This window comes from Rhododendron vialii, chromosome 3a (assembly GCF_030253575.1).
Source record: "Rhododendron vialii isolate Sample 1 chromosome 3a, ASM3025357v1".
Classification (NCBI taxonomy): Eukaryota; Viridiplantae; Streptophyta; class Magnoliopsida; order Ericales; family Ericaceae; genus Rhododendron; species Rhododendron vialii.
This window is the reverse complement of record NC_080559.1, coordinates 28,125,276-28,142,057: the sequence shown is the minus strand read 5'-3', so window position 1 is coordinate 28,142,057 and position 16,782 is coordinate 28,125,276. Positions and strand designations below refer to the sequence as shown.

The window sequence follows — 16,782 nt, the reverse complement described above, 5'->3', positions numbered from 1 at the left end:
ATTTGCAAAGCTTGTTTTCATTTGAGGGGAGCTTAGAATTACTCCGAGGGATAGCTCAAGTGGCAGTAAGGATGAGCTGTAAATCCAGACATCACGAGTTCGAAACTTAGCAAACTTTTGATCGAGGCTAGACCGCTAGAGAGAAATCTCTTTTGAATCTCCTAGGCCCGATAGGGCCAGGGAAGAGAATAGTCGAAGTGCGCATAAGTTGGCCCAGACACCCTAACCGTATGTCGAAAAAAAAAAAAACCCGGAGAGAACTTATAATACCCGCCATCGCCCCTTTGTTGTTAATGATAATGATAAAACAGTGCGTTCGTAATTGACTTGTGTAAAAAAATGAGTTTCATTTTGATTAGTTTTTGTCCCCTTTGGCGGATTTGTAGCCTTGGACCACAAATGACTCTTGGAGGCCAGGCCAGTTTGTATTGTGTCACCAACCAGGCTGATCTCAAATTAAAATTGTGATGACATATAATATGTGACTCCATGTCACTCCCTCCCCCTTGCAAACCTAGGGCTAGTTGGTATGCAGTAATGATTGTTTTTGGTTTATAATTGTTTTTTTCTTTTCTCGGGAAAAGTTCAGTAGTGTTAGTTTTTGGTTTATAAAATGTTAACCGACACCAGGGAGAAAGGGAATGTGTTTTCATCTGCAAATTGCTCTTAAAATTTACTTCCTCCGTCCCTAAATAAGTGTTCGACGCGTAAACCTAAAATTTTTAAAAAAATGCATTTGTTTTGTTAAAAAAATCAAATTTTTTCCACAAATGAATAAATAGCAATATGTTCTATTAGATTGTGAAAAAAAATTAGTTTTTTTAACAAAAAATATGCATTTTTTATAAGGCCTAGATTTGCGTGCCGGACACTTATTTAGGAACGGAAGGAGTAACAAAACTGCATTTTAATGAAAGTCTAAGTCATATGCCTCGAGGAATTTAGGAACTTTTGCTTGCATTTGTGTTGTTTGATTTACAAAAGTGTCGCGGCATACTCGCGTTGAGTGTTTGCCACCCGCCCTGCCTTACGATGAGGGGTGATTTGCGCGGTCGCAAGGACACCTTGCTTTGGGGTCTAAGATCTCTCCATGAGTAGGGGCCGGGAGTAATTGTCAATGCGATTTTGTGTACTTGCATGTTGCTAACTATAATTGCCTCGCACACCAAAGAAAACACATTGCAAGGTCTGAAAATTCGAATATTGGTCATATTCACGGACCAAAAACTCATGCTTACCTCATGATTTTAGTGATATAACTCTGCCTTCTTCAATGTTGACTTTTGTCGAGAAAAAAGAAAAAACCCAAACACTACGTACCTTCATGGCTTCATTCTCAAGAAGAGAAAATTGTTTTAAATGCGCTGATGATTCTCATTTCCTAATACGAAATCAACCTCAACCGGCCAATTTTTACTCCATCATTGGTTCCTGAAATTTATCGGCACCTGTTTGGATCGATTCATTTTGCTTGCATGTTTGTCACAATTTCGGTGTCTCTGCTTTTGCCTTTGATCATAGTTCATCATCATCGTCAACGGCATACACATTCATTAGTGTCGGCGCCATATTCCTACCGACCATCGTCCAGATTTGAGTACTCCTTTGGTTACTTGCTCTCGGGTTATTTACCTAGGGTGTTCGGCACTTATTTGGTCTTTGGTAAGAAAGTATTCATTACTAAAAAATCACATTAAATCATCGAGTTCCATGACCTGATTCGGAGTACTAGATTCGCGGTTGGGCGATTTTTCTCTCGCCCGACCCTTATTGTTTAGAAAAACTTTTTGGTATAACGGGGATAGGAGGGGTGGTGGTATCCCTTTCGGTCTGTTTTCAATTCTTTGGTCATTTTTTGAGCACATTTAAATGATTGGCTCTGTTCATTTTGTAGATCTCGATAAAAAGATTAATCATTCAAAAAAAATCTTGTTCATCGGATTTCAATAAATACATGATCGGCACACATCAATATTGAAGAAAACAAAAACTAGATCAAAAAACACACTGAATCGCAACCCAATTTTTATTTTTTTGTAATTTTCATGTGTGCCGATCATGAATTTACTGAAATCCAATAAACACAATTTTTGGTATCATTAATGTTCTCGTCGAGATCTACAAAGTGAACTGACTCGATCATCAAAATATATTTGGGAAATGGCCGTAAAATTGAAAATGGACCAGAGGGGGACACCACCACCTCTCCTATCCTTGGTATACATAAAAGTTTCTCTATTATTTATTATCACGTTTCTTGTTTTTAAATAATTAAATAGCCATCAAGAGTGGCTATTTAATTTCTCAAAGATTTGCAAATGATTGCCCGTTTTCCAGGCCACTTTTATCAAGTCGGTGATCACAATCAGAACTTGGGTTTTAATTCCACATTCCATGGAATGCTAATTAAATAGTTGGGTAGCGGATACTTAATTTCACTCGTGTTAGAATTTGTAAAGTTCGTGATTTAGTTTTGAAATGAAAACGATCTAGGTGATTTTTTGGAGAATGACAAGAAATTTATTATAATATGAAAGAAGAAGTAAAATAAAATACTCTCGTCGTGTGCAACTATTACAAAAGGGTCACAAGCATTTTTTTTATTGATTTGAGTACAAAAATTACACTGACGGCCACCTTCGTAAAAACTACTAGTGGCGAGAAAACATAGAGATGTACTGACAATCAACGCTTAACAAGTTGCAGATAGTAGTTACGCAACCGACAACCCTTATTCACAGAATTCTTACCAAAGACCAAGTGCCCAACATGGGGGGTGGGGCGGCGTTGGGTGGGTGGGTTTGTTAAGAAGGGGAATAACAGAGGGAGGGAGAGGGAGAAGGAAGATGGTATTTGGTAGGAGGAGAAGAAAGGGGGATAAGGGAAAGGGGAAGAGCTTAATGCATGTTCTTGGAGGGGCCTTAGCTAATCCCATCTTAGGATAAGCTTATCCGGGTGGAAAGAAAGTTTTGCATTCCCAATGTACCTATTTAATGAGAGCATTTACGTAAATTCATACATCATTCATCCACCTAATTTTATCAATCCATATCAACTACTACTACTTAAACCAAGTATAAGCTAATCCCTCCTCATAATATATCTAATTCTTATCCACCCTTCTTCCTTATTTACTCAAAATCTTATCCGTCCGACAAACGAGACCTAAATAAGAGTTGCCGGTAGCGGTACTACCGTTTGCAGCTTGTCATGCATTGAAATCAATAAAAATACTAGTTGTGACCCTTGTTGTCATTCTCTTAAAAAAAAAGAAATTCATTTTTCGCCTCGATCGTTTTCATTTCAAAACTAAATCACAACCTTAATTTACAAAACAAAATAATTAAGTCGCTTGGAAAACGGGCAATCATTTGTGAATCATTGGGCAATTAGCCACACTTTATGAATTAGCTATTAATTATTTGATTATTTAAGAACAGGAAACGTGACAATAAATAAGGGTGAGATCAAAAATCGTACAACCGCGAATCTAATACTCCGAAACCAGCTCATGAAACTCGGTGCTTTGGTCCGGTTTTTTAGTAAAGAGAAAAATACTTTCCCGATGTGAAAAATCAGTATATATACCACTGTGCTTTGGTCCCGAGCTTTTTCTTTTCTTTTCTTTTCTTTTCAAAAGATTACTTCATTGATAACGAAGAGAGTACAATGAACTGGCGATCATCTCAAAAGAGGAAAAATAGCAACTACAATGGGGCCTAAACACCAAGAAAAACATTCAGGATCCCACATAACCAAATGCGCAAACAAATGGAGCACAACTCTGATCAATGCAACACCAGACAAACAACTATAAAAAATTAAAACACACCCACATAGGGGTTAGGAAAGCCCCCTCAACAAGGGAGAAACAGAAATGATAGAGATACCTACCAGGGGGAGGGTTTTGTACCGGCCGTCTCCGGCCACCGGACGATTGATCCGAGCCTTCCAAAAATTTTAAAAAAAAACCCGATGAGGCTTATGTGAGAATCAATGGCATCAGAGATGTGTAGGGTGCTTGATCCGAGCACCCTTTTTTTGTGTATATATGTATATGTGCATATACACGAAAAAAGAGGTACTCGGATCAAGCACCATACACATCTTGGATGCCATTGATTCTCACGAAAGCCTCCTCATTTTTTTTCATAGAATTTTTGGACGGCTCGGATCGGCAATCCGGTGGCCGGAAACGGCCTGGTGGCGGCTGTCGGTTCGGTACGAAATCCCTCCCCCTGTCGGTACATATAACAAGACTCGGAAAAAATAGGGGAAAAAACCTAAATCAAAACATAAATTTCTGTAGTCGTTGTCCTTTCCTTCGCCCAGCTGCCTTAACCCACTATCCTTTGTCACTAGCAGTAAGGGGTGTGCACGGGTTTGGCGGGTCGGGTTTGGTCCCGACCCCGACATGTCGGATAACATTATTTTAGGCTCCAAATCCGAACTGAACAAGTGGTAAGAACCGTCCGCGAATCCCATTTTTTACGTCGGGTCGGATCAGGTCCAACGAAAACCGATTTAATCTTTATGAAATGTCGGGTTGGGTAAGAAACGTACCACTCCCAACCGAAATTTGATTTTTACCAAAAAATAAATCAGTACCCAACCGAACCACATGTTCAGCCCCGCCCAAAACCCTTCGGGAGGGTCGGATGAACGGGTTTTTTGCACAGGCCTACTAGCAGTAGATCAGATTCGCAATAGACAAACCGAACTAGAAGCAGACGAGCCGACATGAGACAGCCTCCAGCGGCGCCGGCGCCGCCGAAGACAACCCCCTTCGATTGTGGCATGAAAACAGAGGAGAAGAGAAAAAGAGGGAGAGAAGACAAAGAGAAGGAGAGAGAAGCCGATTACATAAGAGAGAGAAGAGAAGAGAAAAAACTCACAGAGAGGAAAAATCCCACAGGGGAAGACATCCCTCCCCTCCTGCCGCTCAATTTGGGTGTGAAATCCTGGGGAGAGGGGAAGGAGGAAGGAGGGCGGCTATGGTTTTGGAATCCTAGAGAGAGAGAGAGAGTTTTACCCGTTCCCTTTGGTCCCTAGTTAGAAAGGTGAAAAATCTTATCAAATGGATTGGTAAGTGATATGCCAATAGTACTTTCGGTTCTAAACCGATTGAACCACACGCTATTAGATACGTAGTATATGTGTGTATACAAATGTAGTAATTCTATGAAAGAATTCCGTTCAAGGATAGGCTCATCCATAAATGACGTCTATTAGATTTACAGTAGCTTTCAATGACTTCTACTATAAGCGGCTCGTACCAAACCAAACCGTAGGTAAAATAGTTCGGGTTGGTTTGGTTTTCTTAGTTTCACGGGCCACTTTAATCCTCGAAATCACCGTCAATCCGTACGAGTTGGTTTGGTTCTTGATTTAGCAACAATATTTGTTCTTCTATGTACTTAATTTGCCAAAGCCACACCGACACTTTCTGATCGACTTTTGAAAATTTAAAAATGTTTTGGGATTTCTCTCGGAAAAGTCTTTGTTTTATCACACTAAAACTATGTCTTCAGAGTATTCAAAACTATTTTTGCTAGAAAGGAGAAATATATAATTAAGATACGACAACGATTGGTGTTTTGTTTTCAGTGTAATAATTTAAGAAAACAAGTGTTCTGATAAACCATATATTAAAAATCAGCTTTTTTTCTTCATTTTTTTTGTTCAGGTCCTAGTTTTATATCCCACCATATTCTTTTTAATATATAAATATACTCTGTCAAAGCTTGTATTAGTAGGCTCCCTAATGAAAGTAGTATTTTACTAATTAAGAAGTTTCTAACTAAGGAATCTGAATAAACTAATATTATTATGTCAACCCAAATTCCCATTGGCTTGTCGAGAATATGTCGCTTATTTCCCTTTAAATAATATGTAGTAAAATTACACATTTTTTCTTTTAATAATATCCAAATTGATCATTCGATATCTGATCGAAAGGGTACACTTATTGATCAAATCATGATATTAAAAGCTTGTGTAGGAAATGGAACTAATTATGGCTTTGTTTGACAGTACTGTAATATGCCCCAATTCTTAAATTTAAATTCCTCCGAACTCATTTTTTAAACTCACCTTGGTAAACATGTCAAATGATTCCAACAAATCATCTCGTAAAACACACAAAGAACAATGGTTTCGTAAACAATCTATTCCATCAAATATCAATAGGCACGTGAATAAGTTGTATTTTCGTTATCAAATGAACAATTTATGTTATAATTCCGTCCATTTTATAGAATAAAATGCAATAAGTTCGCGATGTGTTTTGGTATGTGGTCGAATTGATTTTTCGTAGACATGCTCTTCTTGAGATTTGTACCAAATGAACTGTACAAATCATGATGGTAAGTTCAGGATGTGCTAAAAAAAAGTGATAGCTTGAGATATGTGATATGTATGGGAGTTATCATCATAAAAAAATTACTTGTAGGACCGATCATTCATAACATTTTATTTCGTATCGTAACTTTTATACTAAAAATTCGTAACTTTTCATCATATGATTCGTAACTTTTGAGTAATACATTCATAACATTTTGGGAATCATAACATTTTAGTGTATTTCAATGAGGGTGCATATGATACACACCCAAATAAGGGGTGTGTATTGTAGCACTTCCCTGGAATATATGTTGTCGATAAATCTGTACAAATCCTGTTGAGGGGCTTTCCTAACCCCTATATGGGTGTGGTGTTACAATTATTGTTTGGTATTTGGTGTTTGCTTCTCTGGTGTTGCGTTTATCCGAGTTGTGCTCCATTTGCTTGCGCAATTGATTGTGTGAGGTCCTAAACGTTCTTCTTGGTGTTTAGGCTTCTATAGTGGTTGCTAGATTTCCTCCTTTGGGATGGCTGCTTTTTCGTTGTACTCTCTTCGTTATTAATTAAGTATTCTATGATAATTTGAAAAAAAATAAAAATCTGTACAAATCGTCATTAGCTTCAAGATAAATCAAGATATGAGAGAAATTTCAAAGATGGAAAAACATTTGTTTTAGGAAAGTTGAAAGAATTATTATTTCTAACAGTACTAGCTAGTACTTGGTGAATTCCGCTTCACAAAGAAAGGAATAGCCAACATCGAAGGATAAAAAAGTCACGTCACGAATTTTAATGGAATTTTTTTTTTTTTTTTACTGTCAAAAGTTCTTCTAGGCTATGGAGGCATGATCAGGTCAGTTTGGCAAATTCATCATTTGGGTATTTTGGTCCTTAGCCCACTTAAAAAAAAAAAACAAGGAATTGAAGGAATAATCTGAATCATCATTTTGGACTAGTGTAGTACTTTAAAAAAAAATATCTGTTTCGTATTAGTCTTCGAGGAGTTTAATAAGCACACATTAGACACTTCCATACGACAACATTTCTTTGGACATTTACTTTATGGATCTCGTGAAACAGACCAATGGATAAAATTCAAGGCAGTGAATTTGTGTTAAATTTAATTAGTAGGTAGGTAAGAGATATAATAATTTAATAGCTTCTGTAGATATTTGACTTGGTAATCATGATTAGCGTTGCGCTTAATGTTTGTACTAGGAGATTAAATAATAATGACAATAATATAATTACAATACTTGTGCAAATAACCGTGTTGCCAAATGATTGATGCCTATGACATATTAATAGTATATGGTTACATTATCGAGTAAATAAATCAACAAAACAGAGAAGTTTAATAGTAGTAGCTTTCATCAATAATTCTTCTATTAATATTGGGTGTGAATCCTCTTCTTTTCCACTGGTTTATGCAATTGTATATGTATATGAATATATTGTGGGAGGTATTAGAGCTTGTGGGAATTACTTATTATGTAACAAATTCAGCAGGGAATCTGACTTTGCTAGCTAGAAATGAGATTCCAACAATTCAAAAACTCCATAGGATGAGATCAGCCTGTTTCTGTTATGCTTTAGACTCGATTATTTTGTATGCAAATTGCAAAGCATTACGGTTGGCTTAAATGTCGAGGCCTGAGACTTAAAGGTTTGTTGTCTCTTAAATTTGCATGTTTGAAATGTCACTAATGCTATATAGTATTAATTCTTTTCGGGTCAGTCCATACAATATAGCTTTGCTTTGGTAAAAATTGGGACTCGCGCAAGTAAGCAGGGGAATTAATCTTCCAAAATTAGTCGAGGTGTGCATGAGTTGGCCGCTGAATTATCAATGAGAAATTTGTATGCAAATTGCACATTCAGCACTTTTCCCAATGTTTGTTCTGTTTGGCGGTATCGGCAATGTGGATATAAGATGCCCTCCTGGTGCTGAAGGGAAACAACACACGCTATGTGGATTAATAATTCCTAAGTCCAATTTGATTTTCGATTTTTTTTTTAAGAAAGTGCAAGAAATTCATTACTACTACAATGATAGGGTCCAATTTGACATTCCCTGTTTACTTAAAAAATAAACTGAAAACCCCTTAGTGGGCATGAGAAAGAAAATAAGTGCCGTCTCCGCGAGGTCGCATTTTTCAAATCTCACGGAGGCCAAAGGGCCACTGGAGGATTTGCTCGATCGTTAACTTCAGAGCTTCGGAATTACTCGACGTGCGCACAAGCTGGCCCAGACATCCGGTTATAAAAAGAATTCGACGAGTATGAGGGAGGCTATGAAAGTATGCAGTTTAGTGGGTGTACGAGTAGTTTTTTTTTTTAATAACTCAAGTGTCCGCCGCTTACGTGCACCTCGCGGGCACAAGAGATTTGTAGCTAGATCTCCTTTTGATTCAATGTTTTTTCCGAAGTGACTAGTGCAGCCAAGGTTTTTGTCCTGACTAAGCTTTGAAGGTAGCAATTGGGACTAACGAGTGCACGGACCATTATCATATATATATGCTGAGTAATTTTGATAGTCATTTATTGATCAGATCTACCCGTTGAGATTCGAACCTAAGATCTTTTACAAAAAAAAAAAAAAGTCTCGTACCCTCGTAGCCGATCATTTACTTAACTCCGCCTGTTTAGATCACCTTTCGTTGCAACTTGCAACATCAACATGGTGGAGGGGAGGACATGGTTAGCTAGGACCGAAGATTGTTCAGCTAGCTAGCCTGTGTAACCAGCGGCCCAATAGCTCATGCCAATCGGCCTAGTATTGGGCCGAGATCAGCAGATGCGAGGCGACAACAAAGTCCGCGATTGACAAAGCCCTGACCGATAATGGTCGGGGCAACGTGGCAGGACACAGACGAGTACTTGGCCACGTTGCATTGACACTATCCAAGTCCAGGCGTTATGGAGGGTGACGTAAGTAAAGAGCGAATTGCATGTCGAATCAGGGTGACCCTGACACTTTGGGTCCCACCACATACAAATTTCTATTTCTTTTTTCCTTTTATTTCATTGTGAAGAGTTTCGGCTACATCAATATGCGAATCCTAACATATGTAACGGTTACCTCACGTACCGAACACAGTGTTGACTTGGGGTGCAAGTCACTAAGGCGGGATGTACTTACAGAGGGAGGTTGCTCAAGACCATTGGGTTCATATGTTGCTCCCCTGCACTGGATGCACATATGTATTACCTATTTTATGTGCCCCTAGACACCTTAAAGTGACATAATCATCAATATACATTATGAATCTCCTACTAAAACTATAGCAAAAACTATTGATGGGGACGGTGCTATGTGTTCCCAAATGAAATCTAAGTGTTTAAAGTAAAAGTAGTTTATTGTCAATCCGAAGGGGTTTGGTCAAGCGGACATGAGAAAATAACTAAAAGGTTTGCACCTTAAAAGGTCGTGAGTTCGCATTTCACGAAAGCCAAATATTTCAAACCTTGGGACCATTGGAGGTTTGCCCGATTGTTAACTTCAGGATCCCGAAATTAGTCAAAGTGCAAGCAAGCTGTGCTGGACATCCGATTATTAACCCCAAAAAAAAGTAGGAGTAATTACTTTCGCAAAGATAGTGACACTATTATTTTGTATATTGTGACACATCAAAACATATTGTAGTAGTGTATAAGTTTTAAGGAATATATTATCATTAGCAAATGGGGGCAATCCGTGTCGTTTTCTGTCATCCCATGGCGTTAGGTGATGCAATTTAGGCCACGCTTGCCATGTTATTAATTAGGAACACTAAGATTAGCAGCAGATTAGTTACGGAGATAACACAAAATTAGGATACTGAGCACGGGCTTGATCGTTCCTTGTCACCCCTGTTTTGGCGTTAATGATACTCTCTCTCTCTCTCTCTCTCTCTCTCTCTCTCTCTCTCTCTCTCTCTCTCTCTCTCTCTCTGTTACTTCAAAAAGTTATACAAAACTGGGTGAAAACCTCTTTCTTGATTGAAGTTAAGCCATTTACCCAATAAAAAAAAGCTACTAATATTCTGAAAGAGAATTGGTAAACGACTAGAAGCCTTTGAATTTCAATGTTCTTATTTTAATTAAATAAAAATCACTTACCAAATTCTCTTTCGCACAGAATATCAAAATGGGTTTGGTGGCTAATTGAGTTTATTATTTAAGTTTATCTCCACTTCAACTACTACTTGGAAACCCCTATATCCCTTGGTTCAAGTCCAGAAGCTTTGTAATTGCAATTGGGCAGTAATACTATAAAACCCACAAGTCATTATCAGCATGAATAACGAAATTTCCATCTTCCTCGTGATTTGTCGAGTCTTTTAAAATAAAAAAGACAGACTGGTTCGGGAGTCACCGACGAGCAGATTTTTGTCTTTACATCACTTTGGAATTCTCATCATCCATTGACTTGGTGAGCTTGAGCAATTTGAGACTCTACGTAGGGGATCCGGGGGCGCCACCAAGCGTTCCCTGCTAAGCAGGCAAAACGGCGCCGTTTTGACCATGTAAATTGAGGCTCTACGTCGGTTTTCACACGCTTAAAAGTAGTGCCTATTTTGCCCGTTGATACTGGGCGTATAGGTTGGAATGCTTGCATCTCACCTCAGTGTAGGCAGGAATACTATCCAACCATGTAGGACATGCGGCCCAGTTAGCACTCACCCAGAAGGAAGAAACTAGAAAGGTTGTCCCTTTTGGAGTCTTGGGACTTAACCTAAAGATGTCATCATAGGGCCGAGCTAAAAAAAAGATGTCATCATAGGCTTGTTCCTCTTGAGCCCAAAGCCCAAAAAGCCTGGCAAAGTTAAAAGTGCGTACCCTACGCCATCTTATGTGTCCAACCTGGACATCATCATCCGCCTCCACAATGCCCCCCGGGATGAAATTTCTAGCTGGCATGGCAGAATACAACACTCCGTAGCACTAAATTTTTGGATCGAATGATGCTGCATTGCTGCTCGCCCGCTAGTTCCAAGCGGAGGCTACACATTTAATTTGACCAGATAGTTCTATTCATCAAACATTGTTCCACATTGTTATTCTCTCTGAGAAACATGTTGGATTTCACTTGGCAAGGAATAGAAACACCACAGCATTATTCCACCCAAGTATTCATTCCAGTATAGTATCATGCCTAACCCCATCCCCTAGAGCAGATATAAAAACGAAAGATTCATGCATAAAGCTTTACGAAGTCACAAACTTTCAAAGAAAATAAAAAACATTTGATTCGTAAGATTGTTGTCATGACTTGTAGTCAGAGTCTACTATGATAGCATAAGTACCTAAGCTGCCTCAATTAGTAGTAGCACATATCAATAAGGAGTAAATTAAAGCCCAACATTAGAGGGTCATCCTGTAGATTTGGATCATCCTGTCATCTACAAAATTTAGAACTGAAACAAACCAACTTGAATTCTCCATGTCTCCTTCGAGATTCTGGTTCTGGTAAAAGCTCCTGGAGTCGATGAAATTTATGCATGGATCATGTTGAACTGAAACCTAGACAACTGCTGAGGAATGGTGGATATAACAGGCCCGTATCTCTGCCACCAAACAAAAAAGAAGGGTTTTAAGAGTTATTTGATGAATTTGACATGGTAGGGGGAGGAGGAAACGGAACAGCTTACAGAAGACATCCCAAGGAATCAAATCACGCAATCATGATGGGGGAATCAATGATCCAATGCAATGACAGAATAAATTTGAATCTTACAATTGATTGAGACAAAACTGAAATCGGAAAAACTAAATGAAAAAGAATAATGAAATCCACTTTGGAAACTGGAAAGTGCTTCTTCCAACCATACCTGAACATTATCATAGAGTTCAAACAATGGAACAGCAAGAAGTTTCAGATTTTTTGGCACGGCAAAGTACTCTCTTTCAGAAAGGTGAACAAGGTAAAGCTTCTTACATTCCTGCATTACCAGGCAGAAGGATCAGACGGCAATGAAAAATATTAGGCAAACAAGGAGGTGGGGAAGCAATCCATTCAAATGAAAAAGATCTATGTAGTACACAACAGTTGAGCTCTTCGCTGCCAAAACTTCCCGTCGATGTGAGCTCTTGGGGAAGATCGGCCTGTTATCAATTGCAGCACAATTCCATTGTACTCCATCTGTTTACCTTAGGTTTTGATATGTGGGGAGGGCAATATGGATACATAATGGTTTCAAAATTTGGTCTCCACCAAACAGCTACACACTCTCCTATCTGCAATTAGATGACAATTACAAAAATAAGGTCCCATTAAGACTAACCACCAAGTACTCTTGCAATGAATTGGAATGAGAAAATAATGGCATCCAGTCATAAACATGCATGGATCCACACACACACACAAAAAGGTCATAAACATGCGATAACATGTCCCCACCAGAAGGCCTAATCGTCTTGAAATCTTAATCCCCATGAAATGTAGCATTTTTGCAAAACATTTTTAACATTAGTTTCATCTCTTTTTTTTTTTATCAGCACATTAGTTTCATATTGTGCGCCACCCTCTTCCATTGGAAATCATATACGTTTCCCTCTTCCTCCGAACCAGCTTATACACGGAAATTATTATAGTTCATAGTACCTGCCAATCTGGTTGAAGAGTAGGTGTATTAGCACCAAGTTTGCTATTTAGTTTTCTTTTCAAACCTTCAATCTCTGCAACATTAATAAAAGAGCATAAGAACTAAAATGAATTCTCAAACAGTGAAAAAATACACTTTATGAACAATCATACAAGGGAAGTCAGAAAACATCGCACCATTCTCCCCAGGTTTCAGACGCCCACCAGGAAGTTTACAAAACGTGTTTCCAATTTGCAGAAGAAGAATATGAGGATGGTTATGCTCCTGCACCTGTAAGATTAAGCAACCTATTCAGCATTCAACTGATAATAAAACACTCAACACTAACAGCACGATTTTTAAAGCAATTTTGTGATATATGTCTTGAGGCATAAGTCAGGGTATCGATTTAGCTTAGCTTAATACTTAAAAAAGAGAGGGTATATCTAATGACCAGGAGGCGATCCATGAGCATGTAAACTACACTAACTCATTCGATCATGAATTTAATGGAAAACATATATAACTTAGAAGTTATTGTCATATCAATCAAACACCAGGTATGTAAATTAGAAATACGCACACACATACCAAAACTTAGGCATCGTTTGATAAGTGTGATAGATGTGGTGGGATTCATAATGAGATTGGATTAGGATAGGATTCGTAATGAGATGGGATTAATAGTGAGGTTGTTATATCACCCCCTCATGTTTGTTTTGCAAGGGATTCGACGATAGGATTGTTAATAGCATGTTTGTCTAGATCCGGTTGGGATAGGATTATACCATTATTCCCTTTTGTACCCTCAAGCCATGAGAATAAAATAAGAATTTATAATAATATTAAATCAAAAACAAAAACAAGTCTAAAAAATTAACTTTTCTCTTCATTCATACTACAGAGCTCCATGTTGAGGTTGGCGGCTGTAAAAAATTACAAAATCATTGTCCAGGGAAGTGCACGAAATCCCCACCATGGGAATTATAACTGAAAATCCCCACCATGGTGGGGTTTATTATTTCTGAACTTCTCCGAAAAAAACACAAACCGCCGGAGGCTCACTGGAGCTGTGCAATAGTTACGTCGATGTGAGTTTTCGTACTAACCGGAAGGAACTTGATCCGTCTATTTCCAAGTCTTCACTCTATCTCAGTGGTAAATGTCGTCGGTTGACTTCAGAAGAAGAGACGCGAAAATAGGGGAGAGGGGGATAAGGATTGTGAGAAACGAGGAATATATGCTCTGAGTAGTTTGGGAATTAGTTATTTTTTGGCAACTGAGCAAGGGGGACTCAAGATAGGATTGCTAATACCTGGTCCATGGTGGGATTCCTAATCCACCAATTTTGCCAGATTGATAATCCCATGTGCTTCATAGTCCGATCCTCACTTGCGAAACTAAACACGGGATTAGGGGCCCCATGGGTTTACTAATCCAATCCCATCCTCTAACTCACTTATCAAACAAGGTAGAGTACTATCAATGCTATCAGCTAATAATGTGTCATGCATCATCTATGAAAATAAGAGTAATAGAGAGCTAAGAAGTAATTAGGGAGCACTAGTTGCCTATACATATAGACATCCTGTCATGTTCACAGTTGAACCCAGAAGAAGCACACAAGGCTCTAACTTAAAACAAGGTTAAGGAAAGGTTGTATAGTCTTCCCAAATTCTTCTAGGTTAGGTTAATTTACTCGACTAGAAAGGGGGCCAAAAGACACTACATTCTTTTCTGCTACATGGACAATTAAAATGGAGCTGCTAGTTTGTATATAAAACACCACGTGTCTATCAAAATGTATTTGACGAAAAATTTATCACATAATTGTTTAAAGTAATGTGCCAATGAAATATGTAACTGGATAAGTGTAAAACATGCATCTTCACCATGCCCGTGGAGTCTATCTCAGTTAACACGAAGTTATGCCAAGCAAGGGGCCCACGGGGAATTCATCAGGAGAAGTTTGACAGCTGCCCTAACTGGATGTCAATCCGAAAAAGGAAAAGCATAGCAGAAAAGAAAAGATATGATAAATTATGTGCAGACGAGGTCCTAAAGCTGGGTTGGGAAAGCGAGTAAAGTTCTATTACAAACACCGCTATCCAAAATCCCAAGTCTGCATTGTTCAGGCCTAGCAGGTTCAAGTTGCCCAATTTACTTGTCCGTTTCCATACAAGATTACCAGGGTGAAAAAGAATGTTGCCAGACAAAATAGCAATTACTTATTAGTGCTGTGAGTGAGCATCAGGTTCTATACTGACACAGAGTTAAGATCCAGTCATCTTTGGAATAGCAAATAGTGATCTTGTAATCTCACAAATAACTGACGAAGACAAATTACATGATCTTGACATGATTTGAGCGAAGAACACTGTAATAACCAAAAGAAAGGGTGCACGTTATTTTATTTATATGCTTCATTCGTTCTGTCCTTACTTGCATGACAAAAGGGAAAGACAACACATAGAATCATCACTAAACCAATTACAAGCACATTCGAATTCACAACTTTCTATCCCTGATCAAATCAAGCACCAGGGAGATGATAAAAATCATGTTGAAATAAAGGAATATTGAGGCGAGATCGACGTGAAGACAGACCAAAAGATGTTAACCCTATCCATCAATCTTTACCCTTGAACTTTTCTCTAGGTATATATGCTTTTGAAAACCTACCACATCTTAGTCAAACCTATCGAACAATGTATACTTTAGAGACCCAAACCACTGGAAAGTTCTGTTTGTTCCAGTTTCATGGGCAGAATCAAAATTCGAGTCAACTTCCAAAGGTTGCAGCTTCCACATCAGACTTCCAATCAAACCCCAAACAGTTGATGATACCAGAAACCACAAAATCACTCTTCTAGATCGTTTCAAGTGTACGGGTGCTCTCAGAGAATGAGAAAATTTGAGTTGGACAAATCCAACTTCTACTTAGACAAGACATAAAGCAGGTGTTTCCAGTCTAAATTGAAGTTAATTTGGACTACCCCAGCCAACGGTTCCATCAGAGAATTATCCAAAAATAGCCAAATGCAATCACAACACACACATCAGAAACTCAAAATGTGTACACGTGAGAGAGTAAGAATACCAGTAGAATCGCCTCAACGCTAGTCCGCATTCCTTCTTTCGTATAACTGTCATACAAGAACAAAACAAAGCAGTCAAAATCTCAACATTTTCCCCTACAAAACCTAAACACTGAAATAAACTTGGGAGAGAAGCTTCCAATAATGCAGGACACTTGGCCGCAGTAACATAATCTAGGGTTTCGTTACTAAACTATGCTCAAGATCGAATTTTTTGAGCTCCAAAACGGTTTACCCAGCGATTATATACATATATAGCTTTGATAATTGAAGTTAGATTATAGAATTTGAATTGGTTTTGTTATTTTTCCCACTCGTATTTTGTTCTAGAAAAGATAAAATTCTGTTATCTCCATAGGCCGAGGTCTCTCCCCGTTTACTTTTTTCTGTTTCTAGATCTGTTTCTAGAAGCACAGGAAACCTATAAACCTAGGCGAACTAAGGTTTTCCAATTCTTACTTGAGTTTCATACGAGCAAGGCGATCGGCGACGGAAGTATCTTTCTCCATCTTGGGCTCCTTGGTTCCGAATGTGTAGCTCGATAGCGGATACGTGTTCATACCCATCCCCATCCTCCCTCTCTCTCTCTCTCTCTCTCTCTCTCTCCTGTGGACTGACCGGCGAGTGATCGAGAGAGGGGTTTGAGGAGCAAAAATGCTACATACACAACAACATAGAGCACAGCATGACGTCATCACTAAACGACATCGTTCCGCTTACAAAACAAAAAAAAACAACAACGCGTTGAAACAGGTTCCGCCTTCCCAAATTCAGTG

General features: G+C 38.6%; 1 protein-coding gene across 2 annotated transcripts; it reads right to left on the bottom strand.

Moving 5' to 3' along the window:
* Positions 1 to 11,548: 11,548 nt before the first annotated feature.
* On the bottom strand, positions 11,549 to 16,701 carry LOC131319573 (pre-mRNA cleavage factor Im 25 kDa subunit 2-like). Of its 2 annotated transcripts, XM_058349897.1 has the most exons (7): positions 16,466 to 16,701; positions 16,009 to 16,054; positions 13,106 to 13,199; positions 12,929 to 13,002; positions 12,475 to 12,561; positions 12,156 to 12,266; positions 11,549 to 11,891 (listed from the first exon to the last, which is right to left on the bottom strand). In XM_058349897.1, the coding sequence occupies exons 1-7, from the start codon at positions 16,699 to 16,701 to the stop codon at positions 11,820 to 11,822; spliced, it is 720 nt and encodes a 239-aa protein (XP_058205880.1). In that variant the 3' UTR covers positions 11,549 to 11,819. The 2 variants fall into 2 exon arrangements, with proteins under 2 accessions (XP_058205880.1, XP_058205879.1); XM_058349896.1 differs by having other exon boundaries at positions 11,549 to 12,266.
* Positions 16,702 to 16,782: the final 81 nt, after the last annotated feature.

Bases quoted from the DNA above. Each gene is read 5' to 3' on its own strand.
- LOC131319573 (XM_058349896.1), bottom strand. From the start codon at position 16,701: ATGACGTCATGCTGTGCTCTATGTTGTTGTGTATGTAGCATTTTTGCT. The intron at 13,200-16,008 runs GTATTCTTACTC...TTAATCTTACAG, and splicing joins GCGTTGAGGCGATTCTACTG to GTGCAGGAGCATAACCATCC. The intron at 13,003-13,105 runs GTGCGATGTTTT...TTAATGTTGCAG, and splicing joins TCTGAAACCTGGGGAGAATG to AGATTGAAGGTTTGAAAAGA.